This window comes from Argentina silus, assembly GCF_951799395.1.
Source record: "Argentina silus genome assembly, chromosome: 8".
Lineage (NCBI taxonomy): Eukaryota > Metazoa > Chordata > Actinopteri > Argentiniformes > Argentinidae > Argentina > Argentina silus.
In genome coordinates, this window is record NC_139662.1 from 3,861,958 (window position 1) to 3,885,165 (window position 23,208).

Here is a 23,208-nt window from a genome sequence, read left to right on the forward strand (position 1 = left end):
GAGACCCATTGTGACTCTTGTGACGCTTTTCAGAATGAGTTTGCTCCTGAATAAGTTACTATATTTTAATAAAGAAAGACAAGATGAAATGGAAATGTCACGGATAGCCTATAAAAAGGGCAATTCAGGTTCAGGTTATTTGTCTTCCATAATAAATATAACCTTATTTACAAAAAGTAAAACATCATATTTGTGTTGTTGAGTTTATTTTATTGTTAGGGTCCAGGCTTTGTATATACAGTGCCTTCGGAAAGTATTCAGACCCCTTCACTTTTTCCACGTTTTGTTGTGTTATAGACTCATTTTAGCTCATTTAAAGAGTGTCATAGCAAAGGGTCTGAATACATACGTATATGAGGTATTTCTGTATTTCAATTTTAATAAATGTACTGAAATTTAAAAAAAACTGTTTCCCCTTTGTCATTCTGGGGTATTGTGTGTGGATTGATGGCAAATTCTTTTAATTTAATCCTTTTAAAAATGAGTCTATAACACAACAAAATGTGGAAAAGGTGAAGGGGTCTGAATACTTTCCGAAGGCACTGTACATGTACATACGGTTTCATTGTATTCAACTGACTGGACATTGACAGTAACACCTGTTCTTTCCTCCCCCCAAAACATCCTCAGACAATATATCCATGCCATTTTGGCTACATAACAAAAAGAGAGAAAAAAGGAGGCTGTAGCACTGTTATAGCACTCTATTCATGTGCTCAAAGAAATGTAAGCGGAAACGGTGCCTCATACTAGTGAGAGGATGCTAATCAGCTGATAACTACAGTAGTCGTGGCATAAATTCAACCCTCATGAGGTTTACCTATAGTGAGGAGCGGACTTGCAAGACCGTATTCAACATAGGTGGCGGCAATGATGAACCGAGGTCCATACCGCTTGTTTCACTTTCTGTGGTTATTTTTTGTTCAAATTGATGCATCCAGGGATTTGCCGATGTGTAAAGAGGTAAGGAGCGTAAATGTGTTGTGCTATGATTATTTGATAGCATGTAATACAATTTTCACACATGATGGCAAATGGATTATGACATTATGGCATAGTTTATAGTTTAATTCAATGAAAATATGTACTGTAATAGGCTATGTGGTTTTGAATATATTTATCAGTCAGGATGAATTAAATTCTGAAATGACAGATCGATCCTTTTTCCAGGCTGCTTCATGCACTAATGCATGAAATACATATTGACAAATTCACATTTATGTGTCAGTGTAAACATGTTTTATGAGTATTGAACTGCATAATAGTAATATACAGTATTGTATAATTATACAATAGAGAGTATACTCTAACTGAAGATACCTGGAGGAAATAGTAGCTGTTTGTGCCTGATAACCTATATCACATTTATAACATAGTGATAAGAAGAAAGAGTGGTAGTTTGTTGTTGTAGGACATTTCATGCTACAGTAATGATGAAGATATCAGAACCATATTCAAAACAGCCACACATGCGGAATGGCCAGGCAGAGGAGAGGAGAACGGAGTCCTTCCCAGTTTGTTATCTTATGTATCGGTCATTTCAGCCCAGGGTAGGCACTTTACTGAACCTCCGTGGAACTGCTTGATTGTTCTCCATGTTGTGATCCAAAAAACACAAAGTTAGTCACATGTTTGATGGAGTGCTAATTTCCAAAAAACTTTTAATTACTTGGGTGGAATTACAAATGACTGGTCTCTTGGTAAACATCTTTACAAAAGCAATTGTGAGAGATTACTATTACAAGACATCTATGGGAACAGCAGGTGCCTCAAGCTCTAAAGAAAGACAGGCAGTGAGTAGCCATTACTCTTTCTTAGAGTGGTCGGCATGAAATGGTTAACTGAATTCAGTAGAGGCACCTGCTCACAACATTCTTCTTATCAAGAGTTAATAAACACTCTGGTCTCCCTCACATGCATCATTAGTGCCTGTACCTGTGGGAAATCAACATGTGTCACACACCTAAGAGGATTGTTTGAAGTCTTACATCAGACTTTTTGCTGCTGACCACAAAGGCTATGTGAACCACTGTTGTTTAGTAATGTGCATGTGTGTTGCCCCTGTCTGAACAACAGCAGCCTCCTAATATGCCTTCAGCAAGTTGTCCTGTTAACAACTCTCCCAAAGCCTACTTTCTTCTCTTTATATTTGCATAGGAACTGCGGTGTCTGATATATATTTTTAATTGTTATCAATTTACATAGCTCTTTGGCTGGGTATGAATGGCCCTCTGTGACAGACTGATATCATGGTTGTGCCATATCTGTGGTGTTGATATAACGTAGGCCTACTATCGGGACAATTTATCACATTACACCTATGGCACCTTCATTTCAAGGTGAGGGAGCTTAGAGACAGATTTAGGGAAGGGGACACTGTGGCAGGCTAATTCATCAGATGGATTTGTTTGCTGCCGCAACCACCCTTATGACCATGACGAAAGAGGGGCACAATGTCCTGTTACCTAGGTTTCTTCATGTTTATATGAAGAGGGGGATTAGGCTAGAGCGCATCTCCAATTTGATGCTGTTTTACATTAACCTCTCTCTCTTCTCCTCCCACTCCCTCTATCTCACATCCAAACGAAAGCTAATGTAGCAGAACTAATAAAAAAACAGACGCTTGGAGGAACATTTGTCTGCTTTTGTTCTTTTGTTAACTATTAATCCCACGTGTCCCGGTGTGGGGGTTAGGTTTACTCTGCTAAGTGGTCTTGGTCACTTTATAAACATGACATTAACGATAGCTTGAGTTTTCCCTTTGTAGCTCAGTATGCATTAGTTGACAGGAGGTGGTTAAGTTAAGCTTTGACAATAATAAGTTTATTTAACTGCTCACATCTTTGAACAATATCCACATGAAATTGTAATGGGAGGGGTATACTTTGTTAATGGACTTTGTAAGTAACTGTCTTCTAAAGTAATTTATCTCACACCTTCAGCAATACCGCTTGAAACATCCCTTCTCTGCTGGTGTCTGTTAAAAGCTGTTAACTGTAATGACTTGGGACAAGATTGTGATCATTGTTTACAAAAGGGTTTGCCTAGTCAACAGCTTTTCCCATGGCCTCTTGATAAGTAAATAATCCAGAAACTATTGGCAGTAAGACTTACTGCACATGCTTGATGAGTGAGATTAAGGCAACAGGTAAAACAGCCTCCTGTACAAATATTTACCCCCCCCCTATATTTGAAGAGGGGGTTGGTGTATTTCAGTAAGCAATTCTGCAGAATGCATTATATCCTATTGAAAAAATCATGTTAACTCACCACTTTGTAGTCTGTACACTGTTTAGTCAGTTACATTCGTCACAATTTATCATTTCATTTCATGATTACAATGGTACAATGAGCAACATTCCTAAAGTTGATGGTAATTAATTTGAGTTTATTTAGCAGTTAAAATGGATTGAGGATAATCTGTATGGGTATTTGTTTAAAAGTAAGTTGTTGTTGTTGTTGTTGTTGTTGTTGTTGTCGTCATATGTGTCGAGATATTACATTTACACCAATGACACTTTTTTCAAAACAAAGCCCCATGCACTGCTCTGAAATCAACATTCTCTGAAGTACATTACAAATGCAAGTCATCTGCCTTGCAAGGAGCCTACATCCTCTATTGTTCAGTGTCAACTCAGTCTGTATATGAGCAATTGTGTGTGTTTTCTTTGCAGTCAGATTACCACTTTGAGTACACAGACTGCGATGTGCTTGGGTCTCGCTGGAGAGTGGCTGTGCCCAACAAGCCCGACACGTGCACAGGCCTCCCAGACCCCGTCAAAGGCACTCAGTGCAGTGAGTACTCTACTCTCCTACTATATTACTCTGAATACTTAGTACCCAATACTCGATCAAATGTCAGTCATAGACTGGTTATGACAATCTTCTACTCTACACAATGTCTATATGAGCACAGAGTGTGGCTCCCTGCTCTAGCGACAGATATTCTCTTTCCACCAGCGTTCTCCTGTAGTGACGGGGAGTTCCTTGACATGAGTAGCCAGGACTGTCAGAAGTGTGCGGCAGGAACCTACTCCTTGGGGACAGGCGTGGCATTCGATGAGTGGGACAGCATGCCAACTGGTTTTGTCACCCATGGGATGAATATGAATGTTGGGGAAATCTACACTAACTGCTCTAAGTCAGTATGCCTCAAGCTTTGGTTGTAAAGGGTGTTTGCATTGTTTTGTAAATGTACAGCAAGGTTGGTAAACTGTTATTAAGTAAACAGTCATTTACGTTTTCTATGGAGCTCTAACTGTTGCTGATCCCCTGTCTATTTCTACGTGTATTTTTACTGTTATGTCTTCACGTAGCTCGACCTGGATACCAAAGGGTGACTACATTGCCTCAAACATAGATGAGTGCACCTCTACCTTGTCCTATGCAGTCAGCCTGAAGAAACCTGGCACATTGTCATTTGAGTATTTCTACCCTGATAACAACATCTTCTTTGAGTTTTTTGTGAGTATTTAATTACAAAATAATTTCTTGGCATGGTCCTCAAACTGTCAATATCAGAGGACTGAGGTTGTATCTGACAATATGTTCATAACAGAATTTCCACATTTCACCATTTTGACAATGGGTTTTCAGATTCTACTATCCATACTGTAATTTCTCAGAAACCCAGACCATTGACTGAGATGTGTGTGGCAGCCATGTGTTTTATGACGCGAGTGATGATATCTTCCTAACAGGTTCAGAATGACCAGTGCCAGTCCACAGACACAGAGAGCCGCTGGATGAAAACCTCTGAGAGTGACTGGAGTTCCTACAATGTGAGCTTTAATGCAAAAACTAGGACCAGTCTAGGTTTCCTGATCAGGTCACATTTAGTCAGGAATAAACTCATGGTCCAACACATAACACCTCACAAGCCTTATGTCTGCTTTTGAAGAGTGGGGGAGTAGAGATAAGAGCTGCTGATGGTTGGTGGTCGTGAGTGACCCCCTCTCTCTCTCTCTCTCTCTCTCTCTCTCTCTCTCTCTCTCTCTCTGCAGGTTCAGCTGAATAATGGCAACAACGTGCTGTACTGGAGAACCACTGCATTCGCACTGGTGGGCAGTGCTGCTGTCAAACCTGTGCTTCTTCGGAACATCGCCATCTCAGGTAAGCGTCTTTTTCTGCCTGGTGGAAGTACACACATTATGTCTATAACGTTTTTATTATTTAGAACAATGTAGTAATGTAGTATTTGTAAAGATTATGTAAAGCAAAGATGTTTTAATGTCTGCACACCTCTTCTTCTCATTATTGTTAATAATTACAAATGGATTGATGACCATCCTCCAGGGGTTGCCTATACATCAGAATGTTTCCATTGTAAGCCTGGTACCTATAGTGCAAAACCAGGATCTGCCCACTGTGCCACCTGCCCTGCTGACTCCTATTCTAATAAGGGTGCCATTGTGTGCCAGCAGTGTGAAAGGGACAAATATACAGGTATGTTTGCATTCTACCACTCAAACCACAAGGGAATGTCCCTACATAAACCTCTCCTTATATATGTGCTACTGCACATATATTTTAACCGAACTTACAACAGCTTAAATCATGTACTTGATCTCACGTTTTGCAAGTCACCAGACAAAAACAACGTATGTGTTAATGTATGTGCTGACTTCATTAATGCATAGCCCGTCTGGTTTACTTAGTCTTTGACTGTGACTGTTCTGTATCACTGGATCTTAATGTGGGCTGTGTTTTTCCTCCTGCCTGCTGGCTGTTTTCCCCTGCCTGCTTCTCCTGTGTTTCCAGAGGCTGGATCTGGGAGCTGCAAACAGAGGCCTGCATGTACAACCAGTGACTACTTCTACACTCACACCCCATGTGACTCCAAAGGACAGGTGCTGTGGGAAATGTACATATAACACATAACAGGCCATATAGATAATGTGTGAGGAAGTACATCAAGGTTAACAGAGCTGACATCTGACAATACTGTTTCAATGGGAGCAATCTGTTTTCATACATGGATCAATCCACTGCGGTTATCACCAGCTGTCATTGGTATCAAGTTCCCGTACACATTTATTAGCTATTCAGTCCTGGCAGTCTCTGTTTAAGTCGTTTAACTGCTAGCGACTCTTGTCCTTATCAGCTAAATGTTTATTTATGAATGATTGCCTTGCTGTGTTCTTCAGACCCAGCTCATGTACAAATGGATCGAGCCAAAGATCTGTAGTGAGAATGCAGATGGGGCAGTGAAGCTGCCTGCCTCAGGGAAGATGGAGACCTGTCCTCCCTGTAACCCTGGTTTCTCTGTCACCAACACCTCGGCATGTGAACCTTGCCCTCATGGCTCCTACTCCAATGGAACAGGTGCAGGCCCACACAACATGACTAAGAACTGAGATAGAACCAGTGGAGAACTTGATTCATGATTTTATGATGATAGTTATGAATATGCATGCTGATTAAATGGAAGACTGATAAATTCATCCTAAAATAATGACAGAAGAGGTTATTATGGTGTCTTTTGATTGGTTGAGTGCAAGGTGAGGCGTATTACACATGATGCATTACTTGTCCTGTAGAAATACACAAGCTTTACCTTCAAGCTAATGCTCATGCTTTTATGATGTCAGACCATTTTGGATGTAAAAGCCGAAACATGAACACCCATCTGCTCTTTAACCTTCATGTATTGACAGCCTGCGCTGAGTGCCCTGTTGGCACAGAGCCTGTGGTTGGCTTTGAGTACAAGTGGTGGAACAAGATGCCCAGCAACATGAGGAGCTCTGTCTTCAGCCGCGAGTACAGCAACTCAGACAGGAGCACCGGTGAGAGTCTACTCGTACCATATGTATTATCAATGACTGGTACTGATAGATGAACTATTGTTATTAAAGCATGATAGGAAGGGATTACAGTGTAGTGTGTCAGGTTGCATGACCCTGCCATGTCATATTATTGATTGTTGATTGGTTGTGACAGCATGGGAGGTGGCAGGGGAGTACATCTACACCACCCCCGGGGATCTGGACTCAGACTACATGATGCTCTCACTCACTGTCCCTGGTTACAGGTGGGGCTCAATCGGTCAACTAACTCGGACAAACAACAATTCAATGATCTGTATCTCATGTATTTAACAGTATTCATGATGAAATGTGAGTATTATAAATGTAATGTATTTGATGTGGCTGTAGCAAAAGAAGAGTGCAGTAGTGGTTTAGCCTGGTCAACCAGACCGACTTAACGTTATATCTGACTGGTTTTACAAGGTAGTGGTTGCCTCAAATGTCAAAATGTCTCCCTAGGTTGCCTCATTCCATGACCAAAGATGATGAGACAAGTGAATTGGCCAGAATCTCCTTTGTCTTTGAGACGAAGTGTACTGCTGATTGCACACTTTACTTTATGGTGGTGAGAGAGAATATTACATACCTAATGTCATACTGTTATGAATAACATCAAACATTTACTACTATAAGGCCTTCAGTCAGACCACTCCTAGAGAACAGTGATGCGAGTGTATCTCTCTTGCAGGGCTACAATGAAAGAAACAATGATGTAGCGGAGCACTGGAGTGGCACCAACAGGAAACAGTCCTATTCCTATCTGATCAAGAGCAACAGCACTGTCAGCTTCACCTGGGCCTTCCAACGCGCTGAGACCATCACCTCAGTGAGAAGGATTACTAACTCCCACATGATGTCAAACACTGCATCACCTAAGCTCAGTCTCTGCCAAAGCGTTTTCACCTTACTGTAATGTACTCTGGGAGAGAATTCTGTTCACTTTTAAATAACTAAGTTACCTTACATTGATACTTTACTGTTTTATTTAATGTCAGTTTTTATGTCAGAGTGGCATAGCTTTTGAATTGGAACTGTCACTTCTTTTTTTTTTTTTTACCCCAGAAGAAACAGTACAGTGGTGTCTTTGCCAAGATCTACTCTGTCCACATCACCAACGTGATGGGTGGCGTGGCCTCCCAGTGTCGCCACTGTGCTCTGGGCTCCACCCAGACAGGCTCTGCCTGTGTGCCCTGCCCACCAGGGCACTACATGGTCAATGGCACAGGCATGTGTAAGAGCTGCCCTCCAAACACCTTCATCAGGGCCGAGCAGCCTATCGGGGAGGCTGCCTGTATTCACTGTGGACCCAACACTATCAGCAACAAGGTATGGCAGCAAGCAGCCCCCTCCACTATAGAACAATACAACACACAAAACCATAGGAAGGTTTGTCTGACTATGCTTTCATCAGTTATCCTACCAGTTATACTAGCTCTAAACCTAACACCTACACTGATAAGGAAAGTGGAATGGCTGTGATAAAGAAAGCTAATGGCCACTATCACTAGGTTTTTAAGATATAGACAGAGTTTGACTTTTAGCTTGGTCATGTAAAATGTAATGACAGTTGATGAGTTGTTTTGTACATGCATCTAAGTCATGTGTTTCTATCTGCCTCTCCCAGGCCCACTCGGCTTGCATAAGTGACTGTAGACTGGATCTGCAACCCAGTGGAGGGGAGGTCCTGCACTATGACTTCTCCCCTTTGGCCAACATCACCAGCTTCCAGAGCAGCCCCCGCTTCACCAATAAAGGCCTCAGATACTTTCACAGATTCAGTGTTGGCCTTTGTGGGACAGAGGTATGGGCTTATTGATGGAAATTATTCTATTTAGAATACACTTTGATCACAGTAATACAAACGATTCACAATGACAACTTCACACATAGCAATACATCCCAATACATGAATCCCCCCAAAACCATTCAGTAGATGCCAGTTCCCTCACTTGAAAAAATGTAAATGAAATTACATATGTACTATATAAGTGTATGTTGTGGATCATAGTTTCGAAGACATCCTGGTGATTCTCTGTCTCCTCCCATAGGGCAGAGAGCTGGCTGTATGTGTGGACAACGTAACTGAGAGTAGGAAGGAGGTCAAAGGTTACACTTGCCAGTCCACTGTGGTGCCCTCTGATGTGAGGGGTCAGAGCGTAGTGTCCTCCCAGCCCTTTACTATTGGAGACACACTCATCGGTAAGAACTAAAGCATTGAGCCATCTCCCTCAAATAGCAAAAATGGACACAAAAAAAGTTTAATTCTTGACTCTTGGTTTAGGCTGAACAAGCTGTGGGATTATGGCTGACTTCAAATGCTTATTATCCCTTTTCTTTAGACTAGGTTCTCAATTTCAATGATTGACCTTTTACCATGGCTATGATACTGTATCTATTTGATAACTATCCTTCTGTCTGTCTCTGAAGGGGTTACTGTTGACTCTACCCTGAATCAGATCTCCTCTCTGGAGCACTCCTTCCCCACTAAGTCCAACCTGCCTGACGTCATATTCTACTACAGGTACAGTACTATCCATCTTCTCTCAGTATGTATGGTTTAACAACCGACATATTCAAATATATAAACAGTAAATCATAATTAACATTAAGACTAAGATACAATCATTTGATTTTGGTGTTTGCAGGGGAAGTGAGACAACACAGGCGTGCAAAAAGGGAAGATCAACGACCATCAGGCTGAGGTGTGATCCTACAATGACAGCCAAAGACCAGATTACACTCCCAAGGTACTGTTGATGATGACTGACTTTAGTGAACTATTGACTTCTAAGGAGTACATCGTACATAGAGTACACTTCTGAAATTAGAAGGGACTTTCCATCTGCAGTGCTCTCTAAAGTTTGGACAGACTGACACCCTGTGGACAAACTGTGGGACTGCAACTAATGTGCCATCATAAAGCAGGGCTTGACTAAATTATTTGATTTAAATCTTTCTCTGTGTCTTTGTTTTTGTCATCAGCAACTGTTCAGAGGGGACATGTGATGGCTGCTCTTTCCACTTCCTGTGGCAGTCTCAGTATGCATGCCCACTCTGCACAGAGAGTAACTACAGAGAGATAGTGAGTGCCTGCATCCAGGGTATACAGGTAAGGCTGGCATTGTAGTCTACTGAGCACATACTACAATATAAACTTGTCATGACACTAAGAAAACAAATGCCAAATTAAGTGTGTGTGTGCGTGCGTGTGTGTGTGTGTCTCTCAGAGAACCACATACGTGTGGCAGCAGCCCCTGCAGTGCACTGGTGGGGTGTCCCTGCCAGCCCAGAGCGTCAGTGCCTGCGTGACACTGGATTTCTGGCTAAAGTTTGGTGTGTCCACGGGAACGGTTGCAGCCCTGCTGCTCATCAGCATCAGCTGTTATTTCTGGAAAAAGACGCGCAAGTAAGAAGTTCTCTGTGCCTGCTACTGCATCCTTAAGTAGCATTAAAAAAACAAATCCTCAGTGATTATGTTAGTCAGTGGAAGTGCATTTACATCTCTCAAAATCTTTTATGTTTTACTTTGAATAAAATCGCACAAGGTGTATGGTATGGTGGCTAAGCTATGATGAATGTCTCCTCAGGCTGCAGTATAAGTACTCCAAGCTGATGATGAGCTCCGGGGATAAAGAGTGTGAGCTCCCTGCAGCCGACAGCTGTGCCATCATGGAGGGAGAGGATGCAGAGGATGACCTCATCTACCTCACCAAGAAATCCTTCTTCACCAAAATCAAGTCGTTTTCGAGAGAGGTCAGTTCAACTTAAAAAAGCTCTTTTTTTACCAATACACTGGATTTGCTATGTTGCATTGAGATGTTTTCTTTTGATTCAGTTCAAAGTTCGTACACATTACTTGATTTGATGTATTTTCACAGAGAACATCAGATGGATTTGACTCAGTGCCTCTGAAATCATCGTCAGGTCTTGAGATGGAGATGAACTAGAGCACCATACACCTCCTGAGCTCAGAGGAGGGACAAATCTGCCTGTATAGTACCAAAGGACAGGATTGAAGAGTATGAATCGATACATCCTATGCACTCACCACAGATGTATTTTATAAGTCCATAGACCAATGAACAGCAGAAAGGTTTTGGTCTTATACTGGTCTTTCAAACTCTGAATTGCTGACTATTTGTAATGTAAATGTTGTTGTGTTTTTTCTTCCGTAAATTGTTATTACACAAAATTAATAGTAGTTATACAAATTATTCTGCTAAGTTTTGGCTTTTTTGTCAAGTGAGTTAGATGTTTGTGTAGTGTCTGCAACATTTATTTGGTCATATCAAAACAAATGAATTTCTCTTGTTTCTTATTTGGGGAATTTCCTCAAAAGTCTGGCTCGTAGAACAATTTGATGGTCCCCGAATGGCAATATGGACGCTGAGGGCATTTTTAAACCTCAATGGGGGCCTTATCTTTCTACAGGATTTTTTGTTTACGTCCTGGAACATTTGGGCCTATATTTTTAGCCTATATTTTCATACTGTGTGAACCATGTGCTCTTGAAACGATTATGTCATATACTTTATAATGTAACTCATGTATCTTCATGTTTTAATATTATTTATTTGCCATCATGAGTCTACATTTTAACATTATTTTCTACAAGGTATTGTTGCCAAACTATTAAAAAAACAAGTTCTCATCATCTATTCAAATAGATTAGAAGAAATCAATTTCTCAGTTTTTTTTTTTTTTTAATGATGGACTCTCTTATTTGCATCAGATTTCTTTTCAGAGCTGGATGTTCTGCTGTTTATCTTTCCCTATGAATAAATAAACCTATAAAATAATGTGGAAAAAATGTTTGTCCTTTGTGACTCGAGATTTTGAGCTCATCTCGCGACGCTAGGTAGCAATGTTGCAGCACTGGGTGGGTGCGTGCTGAGAGTGGGTGACATCGTGAGAATCCCGGGAGCTACACAGAAATGGAATAGGAACTTCCTACCAAAATCTTCAAAACGTGCATAAACTCGAGGAATTTTCACCTCGCGTTGAAATGATATTATAATTGTCACGTAGAGTAGCCACAGTTTATTTGCGTTTTTGTTTTTCTTAGTTATCTAACTTGCGTTAGCTGCACGAATCCACCGCTGCCACCTTTGACCAAGAAAAAGCAGAAGTCACAACTTGCTGAGGGTTGTTCTGCAGGAATGTCGCAGAAAGAGAGACCCAAGTTCTATCGACAGGAGGTCAACAAGACAATTTGGGAGGTTCCAGAACGCTACCAGAGCCTGTCTCCAGTCGGGTCTGGGGCCTATGGATCAGTGTGGTAAATCACGCTTTTAGTCCTGATGTCTGCGCAGAGAGCTAGTTAGCATAGCCTAGCTACCTCATTCATTTCTATGAGGCCTACATCGATGCTAAAGTTAGCTTTGTAGTCTGAGCAGAACACGAACTACATGCCAGGGCCCTCGATCAACTTTAGCGAGCACGCGAACTCATCTTGCTGCCCTATATGCTCGCCTACTACATTGTTTGCCAATCGCCTGATGAGTAGATTGCTAAAATGTTGCATTGTGAAATGTTCAACACTAACTACACAAGTATAAAAAATATAGTCCAACAGGAGAGGTAGATAAACTAGCTACTAATACTGTTGCAACATACTGTCTCTGTGATTGCAACATTGTATGCATTCAAACCATGAACATATGTTTGCAAACCAGTCAAATTAGTCGTTTACAGACGAGCATATTCATCAAATTATCCATTTGATGGCGTGTGAGTGTTGTTGTGGCTACGTGCGCTTTACTTCTCAGTCGGTCGTTATTCCGATGCATTTGGACCCATCGGACCGTTTGTGTAGTATTCTAGTCTACATCGGTTGGAAAACCTCCACAGAGTGATGTCACCATCATTTTATATGCCATGACTCATAGCCCAGAATAGGTCAAACTCTAGTGTGGATGGTTACTTTTCAGTGTATTGCAAAGTTCCATAGCGAGGCAGAGATTAAATGGATGTGGGATGTTACTGTATGAGTAAAACAAATCATCAAGAAAGACAATACACATTATATTATCTTGCGTTTTACACATTTGACAAGATAACTGATGAATTGACATACTGATTTAATGTGCACTGATTCTGCTTGTTTTCTGAAATGGAGGGACAGGTTCTGTGAATGAGCAGATGTTTGTTTTTCACAAAAAGTCAGGCTTATATTATGCTGCTAGGCAACAGGATAAACTGCAGCTATCATATTATTCAGTGGTTTCCCTGCCTTTGCTGATAAAAATGGGCCTTAGTAGGCTAGGTCATCAGTATTATCTGGAAATTGTCTGATTAAACAGATGCTTGTTTTGCAGCCAGATGTGCTGCTGCAGGGCAGTAGAGGATAATCTGACCAAAATCAGATTATTATTGTTATTATTATTATGAGGTCGAATAAAATGTGCTGAATGTGAAACCAGGGGGAGGGGAATGTAAATGTAATGTTACAGTACATTTACATTTGATTGACATTACTACAAAGCTTTTTGCTGAAATTGCAGACTAGGCTATGCCATCTTTCTAAACTGCAATATATGGTGTTTTCACACTTGGGGCGTTTCATTTCCAATCGTGACACTTAACCTCAAATACATTCCTGCACAATTTGGAGATTTGAGTCTATTGTCTACAACAGTGTCGACGCCATTCAGAAGAATGTCCGTTGGCTTTGACAGTCTTGGCATAGCCTGCTCTGTTCCATCTGCCTGCGAGCATTTCTGTGCTGTGCGTGTCGTGCAGTGACTCTGTTGTTGGAGCCAGGCCTACCGCCCATAAATGTGGTTAGCTGAGATTCACAGGGAAGGGAAGTGAGAAGGAGACTGTGCTCGTCCAGTCTGTCAGTCAGACTCCTTGTGCTGAGAAATTACATTTTCTGCAGATGGTGCTTTTTCGTCACCTCAGCACTTCACATCATTTGATTCTGGGTCAAGCAAACTCAGCCCTAAGTGGGCCACTTAAAGGCCAACTTAAGTGAAAAATCAAATTCCTAGTGTTTTGGTTTGACTTTTGGCTTCACCAGATCAAAGTAGCATCACCCACATATTGAAAATTAGGTTTCTGTTGTTTTCCAGTGCACTTCGTGTAAAAATCTAGCCCTGCTACTCTCCCTCAAATGCTCAGTTTTCGATGGGTGTGATTTAAGAGATTATGTGTTGGTCACCACGAACTGCTCATGTTATAATCTCAATAGGATGCATGCTCTGGTAGAAAAACTCAATCAAATAATATCAATTGTTTACATTTTACATCCCTCCCATTTTAATCAGAACTAGCAGTGCACACAGTCTTCAATTGAGGATGCTGTTTGTGTCTCGTCATGCAATGATCAGTATTCAGATGTCTTAACAATAGGGATTGAATGAAAAATGGGTTGGGTTGTTCCGAGACACCCCTGTTATAATTGCACATACTAGAATCCATAATTACATTTTTGTCTCTTCACAGTTCGTCATACGATGAGAAGATATGCCAGAAGATAGCGGTGAAGAAACTCTCGCGGCCGTTCCAGTCCATTATTCATGCCAAAAGAACATACAGAGAACTGCGGCTGCTGAAGCACATGAAACATGAGAATGTGAGTTCCTCCCTCTCTGCCTACCTGTAGCGCGGCCTCTCTTTTAAAAGCTGCAGAACTATGCTGGCTAAATTCATCATGCTGATGTGAAAACTCAAGATATACAGTATGTTGGTTGAGCATGTCTTTGGTTTCATGCCTGAGAGCCTCTCTGCTGAAACCAACTCAGTCATGAATGAAGTTGCATAATTTACTTGATCATTGGCCTCCCTTTGTTGCAGGTGATCGGGCTTCTTGATGTCTTCACACCTGCTACTAGTTTGGAGGAGTTTAATGATGTGTGAGTTAAACATCCTTACTACCCTTTAACTACTGTATCATTGTCCAATAACCTTTATTCACTCTGTCAAATGCCTAAAGATAGTGGGCCAATAGCTTCACGCCAACAGTATTTCTGCTCAGTACAGTGCCTTTTTTTCATCAGAAATAAAACAAAAAACCCTGTCTGGGAATCACCTGGAGTCCATCCAAAAGACTAAACTGAATGGAATGTTTCACTGGTTCAGTAATAAATTAACCAGTCACACGTGGCTTTTCAGTTTCACCACCTTCATCTTTCCTCATCTTTTACATCTTTTACATTTTTGTAAAAAGTTTTTGTTTGTTGTTGCTAAATGTTATTGAAAAGAGGAAGTGGACTAGTATTGCACAATGTACCGGTTCTACAAAAGTAAAACTGTTTGTTTGTTTTTTTACCATAAACATCTCGACACTTGGGCTGTAGATTCACTTGACTTTCATAGAAAACAACACTGACCTGCTTCTGTAATATTTTTCGAGTATTCAGAGCGTCTGAAGTCGTTAGAGCCTCCATCTTTTTTTAAGCGACATGAAGCACTGCTGATATGTCGAAGGTGACGTAATTTGTGTCGTCACCGAAAACAAAGATATTATAGCGCCGTTGGAAAGCCAAGATCCGCACCTTTCCTGTGATATGCGGCATTCGCCTATGCAGTTTACTGTGTTATGACTAACTGATCAGACATCTAAACATAAACAATCAAATGAAAGCAGAGATTGGGCCCATGCACCTTAAGAGGTTAAGAATCTAAAGTGTGATACTTAAGCTGATATCGCTATCAAAGTCAAAATGTTGGTATCGTGACAACACTGAAGTGGACAGACCGTGACTCGGGGCTGACTCCCTCTTGTAGCTGGATGCCTGAGTGTCAGACACACAAGCCTGGATGTGCTGTGGGGTTTTGGAATGCATGGACTCATTCAACATCTCCTTTACTATCTCACTCTACAATGTGGAATGCATGCCTATATTCCTCATTTGGACAGAAGGGCTTCATATTGAGCAACAAATAGCCTGGAAGTTGAAAGATTTGAGCAAAGGAACACATTTCGTCAAGAGGCTCGATTTTAACATGGCATATGGAATAAGATGAAGGAATATAAAACCCTAGCTCTCTCTCCACTCTGGGGGCTCCCGTTGCCCCTTGTCCCAGATTAACACCATGCATAGAGGATTGGGGGGAATGCGAGGTCGCAGGCCCATAGAGAGAGAGAGGGGTGTGTGTCTGGGGGGGGGTGTCCAGAAACCTGCACTGCCTCAGTAGAAAAACTCCTCCCTCACTCAGAATAATAAACATGGAATCATTCCGGAACATTCAAACCTGCTATTTTCTGTTCACACATATCTGTGCACACACACCTCTGTGCACGCACGCCTGCTGGAGCATAGGGAGGGGTTTCAAAGTGCTGTCTAGGAAAACCCGGGATATGCAGCTACTGTAACTGTGGTTCCCTCAGTTCCAAAAATACAGTGTGACTCACATGGCCGTAGCAAGGCTGTTCATAACTCCGCATCTACTCCTGTTTCCATCGGGGGGAGGGGGGGGGGGAGAGAAGGATCCATGGATCAAGGGGGATGAGGGCTCCCTATTTATATACCTTTATTTATTTAATTTTTTTGCCTCACGAACCCCATGGAGAGTGTTTCTGCCTCGTTGTTTGTGTCTTTGATCTTGTGTAGAAGAGGGGCAGTAAGGACAAGACAAGCTTAACCAGGGGTTATTTTAAGATGTCCTGTGTGGGAATAGAGCCACATGCATCTAACCAAAGGCAAACAGACTCGCTACATGTGCAGTATATTTATGCTTCAAATAATGTGAGCCAGGTCTTCCCCAAGAAGTGCTTACTGTTGTTTGAGCTTTTTAAACAGTGATGGGATTAGATTCGAATTACACACTGATGCAGTCCCATTAAGGCCCATTATCTGTGTGTTGTTTAATGACATTCCATTTGTGGAGGGTTTGGCCCATTGGGGCCTCTGGAGAGGCCAGGCCACGGGGAGTGAGGACAGGAGCAGCCACTAAACCGGTTTGAGTTGACTCACACAGCCATATGGCAAAACACTGCCCTGGTAACAAACGAAGCAGTCTTTCCTGCCTGTCAGAGATTTTTAGGGGTGGGAAACAGATGGTTTGTCTTCACACAGTTTGAGCCTCTCTCTTGTCTGGTGCCATTGACAGGTACCTGGTGACTCACTTGATGGGGGCGGACCTCAACAACATAGTGAAGTGTCAGAAACTCACAGACGACCATGTGCAGTTCCTCATCTACCAGATCCTCAGGGGGTTAAAGGTGAAATACCTTAATACTGTACATAAGTATGAAAATTTCACCTGGAGGCTGTAGACCAGAGTTGTGTAAACTGTACTTCAAAGCCACAAACCACCTAGCTAAGGGCTTATGATCCCCGTATCAGGTTGGAGATCAATATGACTCAATTGATGATATTCATGTCATCTAATACTGGTGTTCCCTTCTCTCCTCTCAGTACATCCACTCAGCAGACATCATTCACAGAGTAAGTCCCCTGTTTGATTATGTCCGCTGTGGTTTAGTGTTGAAATGGAAAACAATCCCTCTGTGACCCAGAATCAAAACAGTGAGTCTTGTTGGTTTATGGGCGCTTCCACATGGCAGGCCCAGGCTCACGCCTTGTGCAAACACTGTAAAAAAGGCAAAAAAAGGGAAGTAATAAACAGACCTTTATTTTGCACAGTGCCAGAGACCGTGCTACCGTTTTCAAAGAACAGAAACATCAAAGTGTATTAGACAGAGTTTTAGCAGTAAGGGATTTACAGGGAAAATACACTGAAATATCTCCCACTTCTCTCTTTAGGACTTGAAACCCAGTAATCTAGCTGTGAATGAGGACTGTGAGCTCAAGGTAAGAGGGATAGACCAACTCATTCAAATGTGTCTTGAATGCTCAGCAGCGGGACACAGTGTGCCCGTTAGGGTAACTCTCCTGCTCAGTACCATACTAGCTTCCTCTGACCTCCTCAGATCCTGGACTTTGGGCTGGCACGGCACACTGACGATGAGATGACGGGCTACGTTGCCACCCGCTGGTACCGTGCTCCGGAGATCATGTTGAACTGGATGCACTACAACATGACAGGTAGAGGCGCAGGCACTGACGACACAGCCCTACCCTACATCTGCTCAATATGGAATAATGTTTATAGATTGTTGATTTACTTAAGAACTGGGCCAACTATTCTGTCTGTCCTTATGGGTGTCATTACAACAGAGTGATTGGATGGGACTCGACTCTCTTAATGTTGCTCTGAATGTTATGTTTTCCTCCTGTATGTATCCAGTGGACATTTGGTCCGTGGGATGCATAATGGCTGAACTCCTCACCGGAAGGACTCTGTTTCCTGGTACTGACCGTATCCTTTCATTTACCTCACTATTATTTTTTTTTTTATTTGAGGCCCTAAACTGAAGTCCTCTTCCACTATTCCTAGTTCACAATATTTGCTTGCAGAGTCACACAGGATGAGAGACATTTCACAAGATTGTGGGTGTACTGACCTTTTCGATGCTCTCAGCTGTTTGCAGGTTCAGTTTTAAAAAGTGGTTGACTGTGTGTTTGCTCTCTCCTTCGTCCTTTAATTCCTAACTTGTCTTGCACTAAGTCCTGTCTGTAATGCCTCTGAATGCTTCTGCTGCCCTCTGCCTCTCTCCTCAAGCATGTGATGAGGCCGACACTGTTGTCTTACAGAGTCTGTCTATACACGTAATGGTTCTCCAAGTCACACTCATCTCTGCCTCTCGACTTGCCCTGCCTCTATAACTGCTTTGCTACTGTTTCCCCAGGTTTTTAAACCCCTCTTCCATTGTCTGCCAGCATGCACCCTTGGCATCAAGCTCTGATCTGCTCCAATAACACACCTACTGACGTGTTTTTGTCTCTGCACCAGTGTTCTGTTTGTCTTTTCTTCTGTTTGCCAGTGTTTTCAGACTAACAGCAAGGCTTTGAAGTGTGCATACCCTGAATATTTTCTCCAGTTTGTTTTCCATTTGCAGGCTGCTGCTTATCCAGCACCAGTGACTCATAATAATTCTGTTGATAAGTATTATGAGGTCTTGTTGTTGATTTTCCTCCTTCACTGAGTAGCTGCTGAACAGACATCGTGAAATGTCAATGGAGATTTTTTATCATAAGACTTTTAAGCATTTGGTGTGAAACACAGAATTCAATGTCACTGCTCTTGGCCATAGTCCTCAAGCTGTTGTGATCTCTCAGGGATGATCTTGATGAACAGGTCAGCCCCAGGCTAGCCCGCTCCCATGTCCAGCTTCTGTTCTTCCTTTACGCACCGATGGTAGATATTGATCAGTTGAAGCTCATAATGCTTCTCGTCGGAACGCCAGGGCCCGAGCTCTTGATGAAAATATCTTCAGAGTCTGTGAGTTCCGTTATGCAAGGTCTTCTGTTGTTAATTTGCTAAAAGGCCTGTTTTTGTTTTTTTTGCATCACTTTGTTAAGTAATTTTCATCCTCAGCAACAGCTACTTCAGCCATAAATTACAGCATGCTTTGCGGACTGTTTGTGGACTGGGTTCAAATACAAGACCTGTTAATTTGGTAACTGAGTCTTTGCTAGGAAAATGACTATGATTTCTCTCAGATCAAAGCTTGATTACACTGCGACTGATTAACTTGTTTGTTTTTTCCTGACTGAAGTTTCACTTCTTTACTCTCCTAACCTAACGCATGTTACTGTCTTATCTATTCTGAATCTGCCCTCATCTCTTCCCTTTTCACACCATACCCACTAAAGGGACAGTTCCCTTTTTCGCAGAGGCTCCTGGGGCTTTTAGGAGTTGATGACAGTGCTCCTATTGAACAGCTGCTTGTTAACCGTCTCTGCTGTACTGCTGTATCCCCCTTGACCTGCACCTCATAGATATAAACCAGCTTCAGCAGATAATGCGCCTCACAGGAACGCCCCCAGCATCTCTAATAAGCAGGATGCCCAGCCACGAGGTGAGCAGGACCCACTTAATGCTTTCTCTGTAGCCCAGAGCCACAGACCACAGACCCAGGACCACATACCTAGTGTTATATATCCTGATCACACTACAGAGCTGAGCTGAGCTGTACTGTGCTGGCCTGGTGGTATCACCCACCATAATTGCTGTAACAGTGCAAGTTAACCCATCCCCTCCATGACAAGTCTCCCAAAGTGTAGTCAATTGCCAATTCCAGGCACAGACAGCACACATCTTAGTGATAAAGTGGAAAGACTATTTATACCATATATTCCTTTTGATATTTTGACATGGCACCTTTTTTTGAATTGTAAATGAAAGCTCCCCCCCCCCCCTACCTAAAAGCTGTACTATGACAATTGAGTGGCATCTGATCTGCTAAGCTGCATGAAATGAATGAAAGCAGAAACTACCTCCGGCTCCTAACTATTTGTTTGTTAAAGCAGCATGGTAAGCCTTATTAAACATTAATATGCCAAGCGTTATACACTAACAAGCTCTGACACATTGTCTGCAACAGAATTTGCTTGAAACACTTGCTCAACTGACTCAGTGTGGTAATAATCGACACTGGACCCTCAACTGCATGTGAAAGTCCTCCCAAAAACTCAAGACAACAATCCTGGTTGTTGGTGACGATACATGATGCCACAAAGAAAGTAATACTCAGCTGTGGGAAATACTCTTCCTTCTGCCCTCTGTCTGTCTGATTGCACATTTACCAAATCTGCAACCAAAGCTTCTCTCAACAGTGCTCAGCACATTCTTATTTTATCAAGTGACAGGGCCAATGTGGTTATGAGTAAATCTACCCGCATCCTTCTGATAAATGCCTCTGTGTAATCTCCTTGTGTCATCTAATGATACCAACAATTGCTAATCATCATTTTCCAAATGTAAAACTATAACCTAGAGAGATGTACTGCTTGTGGCTCTTCAGGGGTTTGACCATTGAATCATATCTCTTCACAGGCCAGAAATTACATCAACTCTTTGCCACAAATGGCCAAAAGGAATTTTGCTGATGTGTTTATCGGAGCCAACCCCCAAGGTAAGGCCAGCATGAGTAAAGACTTGGGGCAGTAATTAAGGAAGACATTGATCCACAGGGGGCAAAAAAAAATCCTGCTAATCCTACTAATCATAGAGACAGAGCAGTCAGGTGCTGTCTGACCTGTTTGTTGTGGTTATGTTGTAGCTGTGGATCTGTTGGAGAAGATGCTAGTTCTGGACACAGATAAGAGGATCACAGCGGCCGAGGCGCTGGCGCACCCTTACTTTGCCCAGTACCATGACCCGGATGACGAGCCTGAGGCTGACCCCTATGACCAGAGCTTTGAGAGCCGCGAGCTGGAGATCGAGGAATGGAAACGTATGTATCAAATAGCCTGTGATAGGTAATAGGGTAACATGGGCTAAAATTGTATATATTGGATATGTGAATACTGATACTATGTGATGTGATACTGTATGACGATAACATTTCTCTTGTGGTTTAAATGTGTTCCATTAGAACGATCAATGGAACACATACTGTATTATGGCTTAGTTTGTGTATGTTTCCAGCACTTTCTCTATTTCTTATTACAGGACTTACCTGGGAGGAGGTGGTAAGTTTTGAGCCACCGATCTTTGATGGAGATGACATGGAGTCGTGAGACCTGTTTTTTTTTTACAGATATAGCCCATCCCACCAGCCCTCCCAACCTTGAGGATCAGCTTAAATATCATCTGACCTTTTGGAAAAATGATATCATCTGAGTGCCTAATATTGTTAGTTTATTGTTAATCATATTTTCATGGCAAGCACTCTTTTCCACCATTTTGACTCAGTTAGGTGTTTCAAGGGGAACATAACCAAAATGGGGATAGGAATAGGCATTTTAAGAGCTTGTCCCTGTTAACAAATATTGATTATCAGTATCTGTTGAAGGGAGACACAGAGGCAAGCAAAACCAACCACTTCTATCATTGGTCCATTGCTGGAAAATGTCATGCTTCTGTTATTGATATTTGAAATAGCTGAAATAGTTTTGTATTCCTCAGAAGTTTTATATGAGACTTCTATGACTCATCACTGTGACATTCAAAAAATTAGATGCTGAAACGTCCGGAAATATAGCTGTGCTATTATGTGTTATGATTGAATCGTTTGTAGTGTCTATCAACTGAAATATAGAATAATGCTAGTCTGTCACTCACTCTGCCAATCTGTCAATCACAGCATTGTGTCACATGATTTGCTTCACTTTATCTGTTCAAAAACGTAGGGATTTCTTTACTTTTGACATGTTTTGCTGTAAGAAGGGTCTATCACATTAGGGACTTATTAGTAGGTCCATCTCCATTCTCCAAAGTCAGTCATACTATTGGAATGTTTGGTTCAATGCCTGACTATAAGATGTTTGACCATTGAATGCTCACAAACCCCAAATCATTATTCAGTGCAATGAATATCTAAATGATAGTTCTGGTAGATTCAGACTTTTGTTTATTTTCTTTGTTTTAAATGTAGCTCCCAGTCTAATATCTAGGTCCAGGTCCTTCCCCTATGCTCTCCCTGACAGGAGACAATAGAAGAGAACTATAAGGACTAGTCTGAATAGATAACCATGATAGCCCCAGGACTCATAATACCACTTCATGTATTTACATATTTAAACCAGATCGAGTAATCTGAGCCACTGTGGGTTGTCATTTAAAGTGCCAATCAATAAGGCATAAAACTAGGAAAAATATGTATTTGTGGGTACAAATTTAACTCAAATGTATGTAAATATCTGTTCTATATTTTATTTTTTAATCTTCATGACGTGGTTTGTTATTCCATTAAGCAATCTTTTCATCAGCATGTAAATCATTTTATGCGTGTGTGTGTGAGTTTTGAATATGTGTGTTTACAGGAATTTGAAGTGTCATGCAAAAACCGCAAATAGAAATATTACATGAATGTCTAAAAGAATGAGGGAATTAGATATATTTATACTTTGTTGAGGTGGTATTTATAAACTGAAGAGATACTTGTTACTTCAGCAAACCCCCACCAGACTGTTAACAGTCCAGCAGAGTAACTATGGTGTCATTATGCCTTTGTTTATAAAGAAATAAAGACAGTTATTTTTAAGAGTGCATGTCTGTTTTGTGTTTTGTTTCCTAAATTGAGGATTCCATCTACTGACTTCTATATACTAGCATTTCTTATAATAGCATCTACATCTGAAACCTAATGCCATAATTCCTCTTTTGCTTGCCACAAATATTGAATATAATTTACCCAGGCAGTACCCACTGATTATGAATAGCCACTAGATGGAACTAGTCCACTTTGCTAATGAGAGCGTACATTGAGAGAGAGTTATGATTTCACCCAGGCATTATGTTGCATTAGGCTACCAATGACAACTGGAGAAGATAAGAAGGTGATTGAGTTAATTCACATCCAAGCCACATTATAGTATTGAAAATCGATGACACTAAGGAGAACTTAACAGCCTTTCCCAGGTCATCATAATTTTTTGTTCACTCA

The 23,208-nt window shown here is 41.6% G+C and overlaps 2 protein-coding genes across 4 annotated transcripts; both read left to right on the forward strand.

Moving 5' to 3' along the window:
- The first annotated feature begins 840 nt into the window (after window positions 1-840).
- Window positions 841-11,593, forward strand: elapor1 (endosome-lysosome associated apoptosis and autophagy regulator 1). The gene is made up of 22 exons (XM_083674568.1): window positions 841-963; window positions 3,675-3,795; window positions 3,961-4,141; window positions 4,317-4,464; window positions 4,701-4,781; window positions 5,004-5,112; window positions 5,296-5,445; window positions 5,761-5,849; window positions 6,147-6,324; window positions 6,657-6,785; window positions 6,940-7,030; window positions 7,266-7,371; window positions 7,495-7,632; window positions 7,869-8,132; window positions 8,431-8,607; window positions 8,855-9,005; window positions 9,234-9,327; window positions 9,452-9,553; window positions 9,789-9,915; window positions 10,034-10,212; window positions 10,394-10,559; window positions 10,685-11,593. The coding sequence occupies exons 1-22, from the start codon at window positions 871-873 to the stop codon at window positions 10,751-10,753; spliced, it is 2,943 nt and encodes a 980-aa protein (XP_083530694.1). The 5' UTR covers window positions 841-870; the 3' UTR covers window positions 10,754-11,593.
- A 113-nt stretch (window positions 11,594-11,706) lies between these two features.
- On the forward strand, window positions 11,707-22,811 carry mapk14a (mitogen-activated protein kinase 14a). Of its 3 annotated transcripts, none has more exons than XM_083675364.1 (12): window positions 11,707-12,084; window positions 14,253-14,382; window positions 14,604-14,662; window positions 16,863-16,974; window positions 17,171-17,200; window positions 17,519-17,566; window positions 17,686-17,800; window positions 18,003-18,074; window positions 19,018-19,097; window positions 20,655-20,733; window positions 20,881-21,054; window positions 21,273-22,811. In XM_083675364.1, exons 1-12 carry the CDS (start codon window positions 11,966-11,968, stop codon window positions 21,338-21,340), a joined length of 1,086 nt encoding a protein of 361 aa, XP_083531490.1. In that variant the 5' UTR covers window positions 11,707-11,965; the 3' UTR covers window positions 21,341-22,811. The 3 variants fall into 3 exon arrangements, with proteins under 3 accessions (XP_083531490.1, XP_083531489.1, XP_083531491.1); XM_083675363.1 differs by lacking the exon at window positions 19,018-19,097 and adding an exon at window positions 19,598-19,677; XM_083675365.1 differs by lacking the exons at window positions 20,655-20,733; window positions 20,881-21,054; window positions 21,273-22,811 and adding an exon at window positions 19,472-19,607.
- The last annotated feature ends 397 nt before the right edge of the window (window positions 22,812-23,208 follow it).